Source organism: Colobus angolensis, unplaced genomic scaffold (genome assembly GCF_000951035.1).
Source record: "Colobus angolensis palliatus isolate OR3802 unplaced genomic scaffold, Cang.pa_1.0 Scaffold97, whole genome shotgun sequence".
NCBI classification, from domain to species: Eukaryota; Metazoa; Chordata; class Mammalia; order Primates; family Cercopithecidae; genus Colobus; species Colobus angolensis.
Genome location: NW_012123709.1, coordinates 8,569,255 through 8,580,333, shown reverse-complemented (window position 1 = coordinate 8,580,333; position 11,079 = coordinate 8,569,255). Strand labels below are relative to the sequence as shown.

The 11,079-nt window shown below is 38.2% G+C and overlaps 1 protein-coding gene across 3 annotated transcripts in view; it reads left to right on the top strand.

Annotated features, from left to right (window-relative positions):
- ARHGAP11A (Rho GTPase activating protein 11A) overlaps positions 1 to 11,079 on the top strand; it is a 23,884-nt gene that overhangs the window by 2,973 nt on the left and 9,832 nt on the right. For all 3 annotated transcript variants that reach the window (XM_011932707.1, XM_011932709.1, XM_011932708.1), the window contains 6 exons: positions 2,654 to 2,724; positions 5,650 to 5,746; positions 6,317 to 6,570; positions 7,215 to 7,378; positions 7,622 to 7,768; positions 10,856 to 10,930. In XM_011932707.1, the coding sequence (XP_011788097.1) occupies positions 2,654 to 2,724; positions 5,650 to 5,746; positions 6,317 to 6,570; positions 7,215 to 7,378; positions 7,622 to 7,768; positions 10,856 to 10,930 (808 nt within the window). The remainder of the gene's footprint in view (positions 1 to 2,653; positions 2,725 to 5,649; positions 5,747 to 6,316; positions 6,571 to 7,214; positions 7,379 to 7,621; positions 7,769 to 10,855; positions 10,931 to 11,079) is intronic.

Below are 11,079 nucleotides of genomic sequence, written 5' to 3'. Positions count from 1 at the left end.
TCTCGCTCTGTCGCCCGGACTGGAATGCAGTGGCGCGATCTCGGCTCACTGCAAGCTCCGCCTCCCGGGTTCACGCCATTCTCCTGCCTCAGCTTCCCGAGTAGCTGGGACTACAGGCGCCCGCCACCACACCTGGATAATTTTTTGTATTTTTAGTAGAGACAGGCTTTCACAGTGTTAGCCAGGGTGGTGTCGATCTCCTTACCTTGTGATCCCCCCGCCTCGGCCTCCCAAAGTGCTGGGATTACAGTCGTGAGCCACTGCGCCCGGCCTTTTCACTCCTTACCAAGAAAAACTGATGCCTGCTTTCAGAGTCAGATAGACCTGAGTTTGAGTCCTGTTCCACCCCTACTACATCTGTAAACTCCGGCTGCTTGTTTGATTTCCCTAAGCTTCAGTTTTCTATCTATAAAGTGGGAACAGTGGTATTTCTCCTTGGATTGTTTAGGGATTTTAAAACGTGAAGCTCTTTACGTAGGCCTCGCACAGTGCGTGTCACATGCCACTTCTTCATCTAATGATAGTTGTCATATCAATGGTCTGCCTCCTAATTGGTAATCATGCCATATAAATTCAGCTAGAAACACAAGAATAGTCTAATGAAGCAGTATAGAAGATCATTGTGTTATGAGATCTAATGGGATAGGTAGTTTGTTTGAAAACAATTTCTGTAGCCCACTGTGTTTGTTAGCTATTTGTAGTTTTTGAGCTTTTAAAGAAAAGTACTATAAATCTTGTTTAAAATGATACTATAGGTGAGATTCTAATACATAAAGTTTTAAAAACATTTTATGATATTAAATTATAGTGGTTACTTGTGAAGCCAGTTATTCTAAATAATAAGACTTAAGGAAGAAAACACGCTGAATTCTAGTTATATATAACAGAAGTAGACTTACCAGCTTAAGTATCTGGTTTATTTTTACATTTGGTTTGGTTGCACAGTATCAAGAAAACCCCCAATAAAGGGGTTGCCCATACTAACATTTTTTAAATAGCTCAGCATAAAATGATGATCATAATATGAACAAACATGTTTTGAATGCTTATTCTGTTTCAGACACTGATGATACAAGTGTTTTGTATGTTTTAATTTATTTAATTCTTCCTGCACCTCTATGACTTAGGATCTGTGTGAGGATACTGAGGAACAGAACGTTAATTTGATCCAGGTCACTCAGCTGATAAGTACAAGAGTCAAGGTTTAAAACCTGGCATTTTTGCGGGCGCACTGGCTCACACCTGTAATCCCAGCATTTTGGGAGGCCGAGGCGGGTGGATCACAAGGTCAGGAGATCAAGACCATCCTGGCTAACACAGTGAAACCCCGTCTTTACTAAAAATACAAAAAATTAGCCGAGCATGGTGGTGGGCGCCTGTAGTCCCAGCTACTTGGGAGGCTGAGGCAGGAGAATGGGTGAACCCAGGAGGTGGTGGTTGCAGCGAGCCGATATTGTACCACTGCACTCCAGCCCGGGCAACAGAGACTTTGTCTCCAAAAAAAAAAAAAAAAAAAAACCTGGCTTTTTTGCCTTTAGGAGCCTACTCTCTTAAGCACTCACTATACCATACTGTCTTTTCAGCTTAAAACGTTTGTAAATTAATTGGAGCCAGGCGCTTGAAAGGGAATTAGTAAAATTTTGTTACTGTGTTGTGTCATTAACAATGCTGAGTGATTTGTATTGTAAATATAAAGTTAAATTTAATGCTCTTAAAACATAAATGCTGCTTGCTTGATAACTTGTGATATAGGAAAAAAAGTACTTCAGCAGCATTCACAGAGCAGACGCATGTAAACTAAATTAACATGTGAGATTATATACCCACTTAATTTTGAATAACCAGATATTTACAGACTTGAATTTACCTTTCAGTGCTATGGAAAGCAACACATTTTTAAGAGGTTCGAATGCAGGCACAAAGATAGTGGCAGATTCTTTATCCTTCAGTGTGCAAAAACATTCAAGTTAACCAGCACACAGCTTTACTCTCGGGATCCTCAATGTATTAAAATTTGAATGTGAGGTTTTAAAAATGGGTTTCCAGCTAGTTAAATGAAGTTTGACTTAAATATTTGCACACCCCTGCCTTGCTTACCTCAGGGCATGGTTTGGAAAGCACTCTTCTATAGAAGGTGGAAAATGGTTTAGGTATAAAAATAACCTCTTCCGATATAATTTTAGGAAGACTCAATGAAGGACAGGAATTACTGTTTTGCTTTTCAGTTAACTTAGTCTTTTGTGTGTTTATAAGGTGAGCAAAAGAAAGTATATAGTCAGTATTTATAAGGTCATTAAAGGAACCTATAGTATTTTTGGGGTAATTGTTAGTGTTTTGGTCCAAATTCTGTTTTAAGAATTTACTAAGCACTAACCCAATTGATTTTTTTATGATCAGATTGGAAACTTGAGTTTACTAGATTATTTGAGGGGAATGACATTATCTTGGCCATCTTTGTACTCCCAGCACTTAGCATCCTGTCTAATACAGTAATTATTTGTTATCGAATGCACTTGAAATGATTGTTTTTTTCTTGATTGACAGTTTATCATTTATTTCTGATTTTTTTTAATTTCCCAAGGTCTTTAATTTGCCTAAAGAAAACATATTATGCCTAATATTTGTGTTAGAGTAACTGAATTTGTCATTTTAGGGTAAAGTATTTGGAGTACCTTTTAATGCACTGCCCCATTCTGCTGTACCAGAATATGGACACATTCCAAGGTAAGCAGAGTTTGAAATAAAGAAGGCCGGGCACAGTGGCACATGCCTGTAACCCCCGCATTTTGAGAGGCCAAGGTGGGCGGATCACTTGAGTCCAGGAGCTCAAGACCAGCCTGGGCAACATTGTGAGACCTTGTTGCAAAAGATTCAAGGATTAGCTGGGCGGAGCACACTTGTAGTCCCAGCTAGGCAGGGGACTGAGGTGGGAGGATTGCTTGAGCCCAGGAGGTCAAGGCTGCAGTGAGCCTTCTAGCCAGGCAAATGAAGAAGAGAGTAAACATTTCAAACTGGTTTTAGAGAGTTTAAAAGAAATAGTTGATTAAAACATACTTGTTTCAAACCAGCAAATGATTTCATCTCTCATTAGCATATTTTAAATTTATAATTTGTACCCCTTCCCAGGATTGGATTTTAAAGTCCAGTAATAAGTAAATGTTAGAAATCACACACAAAAAAATCTGTTAAAGTCACTTTTCAGTTCTATATGAATTCTTTTGCCACAACTCAGATTAAGTAATATACTGAATTACCAGTTCAGTAATAATTTTGACTTTTTGTTTGTTTGTTTAAAAAATATTGGCCACGCATAGTAGCTCATGCCTATAATCCCAGCACTTTGAGGGCCGAGGCAGGAGAATCGCTTGAGCCCAGGATTTTGAGACCAGTCTGGGCAACAAAGCAAGATTCCATCTATAAAAAAATTTTAAAGAAAAATCAGCTGGGCAAGGTGATGTGCACCTGTAGTCCCAGCTACTCCTGAAGCTGAGGCAGAGGATTGTTTGACCCTAGGAGTTTGAGGCTGCAGCAGCGTTGGCAACAGAGTGAGACCCTGGCTCTTGAAAAGAAATATTGGATAAAAGAATATTTAAGCTAAGATATTAGAGTATTTGTGAAAATGTATTATGTATCACTTAGCTTTTCTATGCCACTTACTATTTATAAATAACCTTTTTTTTTTAAAACAGTTTCACTCTTGTCACCCAGGCTGGAGTGCAATGGCATGATCTCGGCTCACTGCAACCTCTACCTCCTCGGTTCAAGTGATTCTCCTGCCTCAGCCTCCCGAGTAGCTGGGATTACAGGTGTCTACCACCATGCTTAGCTAATTTTTGTATTTTAGTAGAGATGGGGTTTTACCATGTTGGCCAGGCTGGTCTCAAACTCCTGACCTCAGGTGATCTACCCACCTCGGCCTCCCAAAGTGCTGGTATTACAGGCATGCCTCACTGTGCTGGCCTATTCTAACTGCATCAGAAATTACTAGGAAAGTTTATGTTTTAAGAATATAATTTTAAAATGCATATGATGAAACTTATCTCTTAATTCATTTCCCCTCCATCTAAAGTAGGGTTCCTTTTGGCTACTATAGACCAATAATCTAGGTTTTAATTGACATGTCATCCAAAAGCAATTATTGAACACCTTGTTGCCTTAGGACAGTTTACCCCCATTCATCCTATAGGTGTAGATTCACAGTCTTCTTAGGTAACCGCTTAACCATTATGCTCTTTAAATGACCTATGAAAGGCTTGATTTTCTTACAATAAACACCTATAATGATTTTCAACAGGCTGGGCACAGGAGCTCATGCCTGTTATCCTAGCACTTAGGGAGGCCCAGGTGGTGGATTGCTTAAGCCCAGGAGTTCAAGACCAGCCTGGGCAACATGGTGAAACCTTGTCTCTACAAAAAATAGAAAAATTAGCTAGGGTAGTGGTGTGTGCCTATAGTCCCAGCTAGTCGAGAGGCTGAGGTGGGAGGATCACTTGTGCCCAGGAGGCAAAGGTTGCAGTGAGCAGTGATAGCACCACTCCAGCCTGGGTGACAGAGCAAGACCCTGTCTCAAAATAAAAACTGAAAGAAAAAAAACTAAAAAAAAAAAACAGATTTTCAGCATCTGGAATTGCAAAGTCATATTCCCAGGAATAATGACTAAATCTTCATTGTAATTTCATTACCTACTTTTTATTTAATTAAAAGACTGTTTTGTCAGTTACCGTCTGTAAATAAGGCTGACATTCAGCCACTGCACCAGTACAGCTGTCTCAGTTGCTTGTAGCTGATATTCATTCTAATTTGTGGGTGCCAGCTGTTCAGTATCTAGGTATCTAAAGCCAACATTGATTGAGATTATTGTTCAAAATAAAGAAGTTGAGCACATTCCCCTTAATATGAAAAGGCTTGTAAGGACTGGGATAGGTCCTGCTTTTCTGAGGGATGATGTTGGTATGAGGAAAAAAAAACACATCGCCCTATTTTTGGGTAACGTGGGAGATGAGAAGATCACCCATGGAGAGATAGTAGACAAAAGAAGAAGGTGTTGGACAGAGCCCTGGGTTGTTCCAGCATGTAGAGGTCTGGCATGAGAGGAATGAGAAAAGGAGTTTGAGAAGGAGCAGTCAGGGAGACAGCAGGAAAAGTAACAGAGTAGTGAAAAAGTATTTTTGAGATGAACAGAGAAGGGGTCGGGTGTGTCAGATGGTGATACATCAAGCAATATGAGGACAACATAGTGAGCATGGATTTGGCAAGGCAGAGGCTGTGAGCTTGAAGACAGCTATTTCTTCGGAGTTATGAGGTATGAGAATGATTGGAGAGGGGTGAATGGAGACTGAGTGTGAAGAAGTAGAGGCAGTAAAAAAAGACAAGTCTTACGTCCTGAAGGGAAACAGAAATTAAGTAGGATTGAGAAAGATAAAATTTAGTGTGCACTTGGGAGTTGTTATGAGTGAAAAGATGGACCTTGGAAAAGAATTTAGGAAGCATGTAGACAACTAAAAGTAACATTTTATCTCAAAGACTACAGAGATTTGTGACTTTAGAGCTTCTGAAAGGTAGGTAGTGCTTGGCCTGCTCATGTGTGTTAGCAGAGGAATAGGATTTGATAAGATGTATATCTAGCCAACTGAAAAACGTCTCTTTCAGCTTTCTTGTCGATGCTTGCACATCTTTAGAAGAACATATTCATACTGAAGGGCTTTTTCGGAAATCAGGATCTGTGATTCGCCTAAAAGCGCTAAAGGTAAGCATATTGTTGAACTATAATTTTTCATTTGAACCATTTTCTGATTTGGTTTTTAAAACTGAAATATTTAGAACTATTAATATGAATAGTTGACAGAAATTGAATTTGCATTTTTTTCATGGCAGAAGAATTTTTTTCCTAAGAGAAATGGTGTATTATTTCTATCGTGCTTTAAAAATTTAATAACTTTTAAATTCATAGTCCTTATTTCTATCAACTATTACGTAAAATGAAAAAATTTGTTAAATTGTATTGTTAGCCTTCTAGAAGGAGTGATATAGCTGAGTGAGGTGGCACATGCTTGTAGTCCCAGCTACTTGGGAGGCTGAGGCAGGAAGATGGTTTGAGCCTGGGAATTTGAAGCCAACCCAAGCCAAAAAATCTGCACCACATTTCTATAAAAATAAATTTAAAAATCGTTAAAAATAAAGTAGTGACATATTTTAAAATAAGAGTTAAGAGAAATTTATTAAATAAAACTGTCTTATTAGAGTATAACAAAAGATACTTTATTTGCGATAAACTCTTAAGTTGCCAAAATACTCAAGATTATTATATTTATTTCAGAATAAACTGGATCATGGTGAAGGCTGTCTGTCTTCTGCACCTCCTTGTGATGTTGCAGGACTTCTTAAGCAGTTTTTTAGGGAATTGCCAGAGCCCATTCTCCCAGCTAATTTGCATGAAGCACTTTTGAAAGCTCAACAGTTAGGCACAGAGGAAAAGAATAAAGCTACACTGTTGCTCTCCTGTCTTCTGGCTGACCACACAGTTCATGTATTAAGATACTTCTTTAACTTCCTCAGGAATGTTTCTCTTAGGTAAGTGGTAATTAAAACTCTTAGCAAGTAATAGTTGAATTTTTCAACTAACTAATGTTTAATGCTTGTAGATATGTTCCATTTCATTTGGAATGGAAATTTTTCTTTAAAAATTACATATTTCTTTACTATGAGGGGTATACTCTGTAATTTAAGAAACAGCATACCAAATGATTTAATATTTCCTTATCTTAAAGTTATCATCATGAATGCCTTAATGGTTCATTGCTGTTTATAAGATTCATTGTCCACTGAAAGGTTTTGTTTAAATATTTCTGTTTTGCTTTTCAAAATTTTCCTCTCCCTGCTCTCAGTGAGCCTACTTATTCTAGACATACTTGCTGCCTTCTGATACTTCCAACTTTTTATGTGTAGGTTTGAAAATCAGATAAAGATGTTCAATTTGTGTGGTAAAGCAAAGTATGAACTCTAAGATTAGCATGGTTTTTATAATACATATTTAAATATAGAGAGGCTGTATATTTCTGGTTCTTTTTTGTGTTCAAGCCAATCATGTAGATGAAGGGTAACTATTTTGCCTTGTGTATGACTGATAGTAAAAGGTCTTCAAAATGTACTACCTATGTTATTTTAACTCTATTTTTACCTTGGACTCCATCTAATAAAGCCTTTATTCACTTAAGATCCAGTGAGAATAAGATGGATAGCAGCAATCTTGCAGTAATATTTGCACCAAATCTTCTTCAGACAAATGAAGGACATGAAAAGATGTCTTCTAACACAGAAAAAAAGCTACGATTACAGGCTGCAGTAGTACAGACTCTTATCGATTATGCATCAGATATTGGTAAGATGTAGTTGCATTATTAACAGAATTTGTTTAAATGAGGAAAATCTCTGTTTCTTCCAAAGGAACTATGAAGGCAACTGTTAGAAAGTTGGTGTATTACTGACTTCACCCCCACCCCACAGTACTGGCCCCTCCTGCAAAGACAAAAAGAAAAGAAATTGGTATATTACTATCTCAACATTTTTGGGGAAGAGTGGAGGAAGGATAATAATTGTCTTATTTGTGAACATTTTCATTTAGGGCGTGTACCAGATTTTATCCTGGAGAAGATACCAGCTATGTTGGGTATTGATGGTCTCTGTGCTACTCCATCACTGGAAGGCTTTGAAGAAGGTGAATATGAAACTCCTGGTGAATGTAAGAGAAAGAGAAGACAAAGTGTAGGAGGTAAGTGGCGTCCCATTTTATGGAGGTACAGTGATGTGCTTTAATTGAAAGTACATTTCACATAAAGAAGCATGAATTGTGGTATGTGCCTTTCTGATGCTTATAGCACAGCTGGAAAGATAGGACGTATGGATGTAAAAAGTTAAAGCGATAGTACAATCTAATGTTAAGTGCTAAATCTTTAGCGTGAACATAAGATGTATTAAAAGGAGAAAAGTTCCCTGGGTTGTAACAATCAGGAACTTGTCAAAGAGGAGTCAAACTGAACCTTCTTGAATTTAGTGGGATTGGGTGGAGGATTGGAATACTTGTATCCTATTCTAGATGAGAAGGATGCTATGAAGAAAGGTTTGTGTAGGGAAGAAGTAACCTATGTCTAATGTAAATAGAGCAGTATGACTTGAGTGAAGTGTTCAGCATAAGGATGAAGGATGGTATTATGGTAAACTTAATGCCAGGCTAAAGAATTAGAATATTAACCTGGGTGTTGGTGAATCATTGAAGATTTATGATGTGAGGCATGATATGATTAAAAAATTTTAGAAAATTACCTGGTTTGAAGAATTAAGACTTGGAAGTAGGGAGAATGGTCAGCAATGTGTGTCAGTAATCCAGGCACGAGATTATTGTTTGAACTTGTTAGTGACATGGATTAGTTAGGAGTACAAACTAAATAATGAAGGAAATATTATCAAGGAAGAATCAGAAAGACCAAAAGTTTTATGATGGTGGAGTTGGTAATAAAACTTGCAATCTCCTTGATCAAGAAATCAGAGGCCATTCTTCTTCCAATTACTTTAGGAAACTTATCTTTTGAATATCAGAACCAGATGTTACTAACTGTCCCATTCCCTTTCTCATCTTTTGGCTTATTTGTTATCGCATACTTGTGTTTCTTCTTTACCTCCTTTGTAGATAGGATAATATTGATGACTTATGTATCATTTTCCTAGGGCTACTGTAGCAAAGTACTACAAACTAGGTGGCTTAAACCAACAGGAATTGGTCTCACCGTTCTGGAGGCTAGAAGTCTGAAATCAAGGTGTTGGCGGAATGCCTGAAACCTGCAGGGAAGAATCCTTTCTTGCCTCTTTCTGGCTCCTGGTAGTGGCTGTCAGTCCTTAGCATTCCTTGGCTTGCAGCTGTGTCACTCCAGTCCCTGCCTGTGTCGTCCCGTGGTGTTGCTCTGTGTCAGAACTTCCTCTTGTAGGACACATTGGATTAGGGCCCACCCGAATGACCTCATTTTAACTCGAGTACATCTGTAAAGATAGTAATTCCAAGTATGGTCACCTTCATAGGTACTGGGGGTTAGGACGTAAACATAGGTTTTTTGGAGAACACATTGCAACCCATAAAACTTCCTATCCCAAATGGACGTATTTCCCAGATGCAGATCGTCTTTATCGCCCTCTTCCCCAGTCCTGTAGGTGCAGTTATCACATCTAAATAGATAACCATCACATCTGTATCACCGTTATCTTGAAAATGTCAGTTCCGCTTTACTAACGGCCTGCTAGGCAGACCTCATCACATCTGCTTTTCATTGGTGTTTTCAGCTTAACATTTTGAAATGACCATCTTCATCCTCTTTAACCCGATTCTGTGTGAATTCCATTTTCTTCTAACAGCACCACTATTCCCTAGATACTCAGGCTTTAACCATGGGTTCCACCTCGTCCTCTACCATCTATAATCAGACAGTTTTCATGTCGTATAAGATTCTGTCTCTGTAGTGTTTATTGCATCGTTACTGTAAGAATCTTCCTGGCCGGGCGCGGTGGCTCACACCTGTAATCCCAGCACTTTGGGAGGCCAAGGTGGGCAGATCACGAGGTCAGGAGATGGAGACCATCCTGGCTAACACGGTGAAACCCTGTCTCTACTAAGAATATAAAAAATTAGCCGGGTGTGGTGGCGGACGCTTGTGGTCCCAGCTACTCGGAAGGCTCAGGCAGGAGAATGGTATGAAACCTGGGAGGCGGAGGTTGCAGTGAGCTGAGATCACGCCACTGGACTCCAGCCTGGGTGACAGAGCGAGACTCCATCTCAAAAATATAAATTAATTAAAAATAAAAATAAAAAAAAGAATCTTGGTCTTTATGCTTCCTCCTTGAATCTTCCCTCTGTATTGCTATTAAGGCTCACTTTTTTTTTCTTTTCTGACTGAGTCTCTCTTTGTCACCCAGGCTGGAGTGCAGTGGTGCTATCTTGGTTCACTGCAGCCTCCACCTCCTGGGTTCAAGTGATTCTCTTGCCTCGGTCTCCCAAGTAGCTGGGATTACAAGTGCACACTACCACACCTGGCTAAGTTTTGTATATGTAGTGGAAACAAGGTTTCACCATGTTGGCCAGGCTGGTCTCTAACTCCTGACATCAAGTAATCTGCTTGCCTCGGCCTCCCAGAATGCTCGGATTACAGGTGTGAGCCACTGCACCTGGCCAAGGCTTACATTTTAAATGTATAACTCTACTCAAGTATCTCACACACATACCCTTCGGGAATTTTAGTTGGTAATAGTGATGTTTATAGCTTGGCATTCAAGGTCTTTCGTAGGATTGCTCTAGCATACCTACTGTTTCCTGTCTTTGAGCAACTTTAGTCAAACTACGTTATTTATTGTTTTCCAGACACTTTTATTCATTTGCTTACATTATTTATTGATACAATGTTTTTACTTCCATCTCTACTGATCTTTTAAATATCTTTCTTCGTGCCTCCATTTCCATGGTTCTTGCCTCAGTTCAGACCTTCATCTTTTGCCTTAACATGTAATGATTTCTTCTTCCCTACCCTTACTGTACGTGATGTGTATTTGTATTACATTTCTTTCTGTATCATGTCTTTTTTTTTTTTTTTCTTTTTTTTTTTTTCCTTTTTTTAGGGATATGGAAGTATAAGTGGGGAATGAATAAAAATATATCCTTTAGTGTTTTTCCTATTTTGAAATAATTCCTCTTAAATAACTTAAAATTTATAAGCCGATATAAAGTTACATGTTGAACGAAAACCGCAAATATTAACATGAATTATTGGTGAAAGACAAGTAAATGTTAAGTTGTAATTGCTTATGCCTTGCATTTCAGATTTTGTTAGTGGAGCACTAAATAAATTTAAATCTAACAGAACACCTTCTATTACACCTCAACAAGAAAGAATTGGTAGGTATTTATTATATGCATTTATTTTAATTAAAACTTGTATAGTATTCTATAAACTATAATTACAATAATAATTATCTAACTTAGTTAATCAAATTTAATCAAATCAAATATTTTTAATAGACATACTGTACTATATATACTATGTT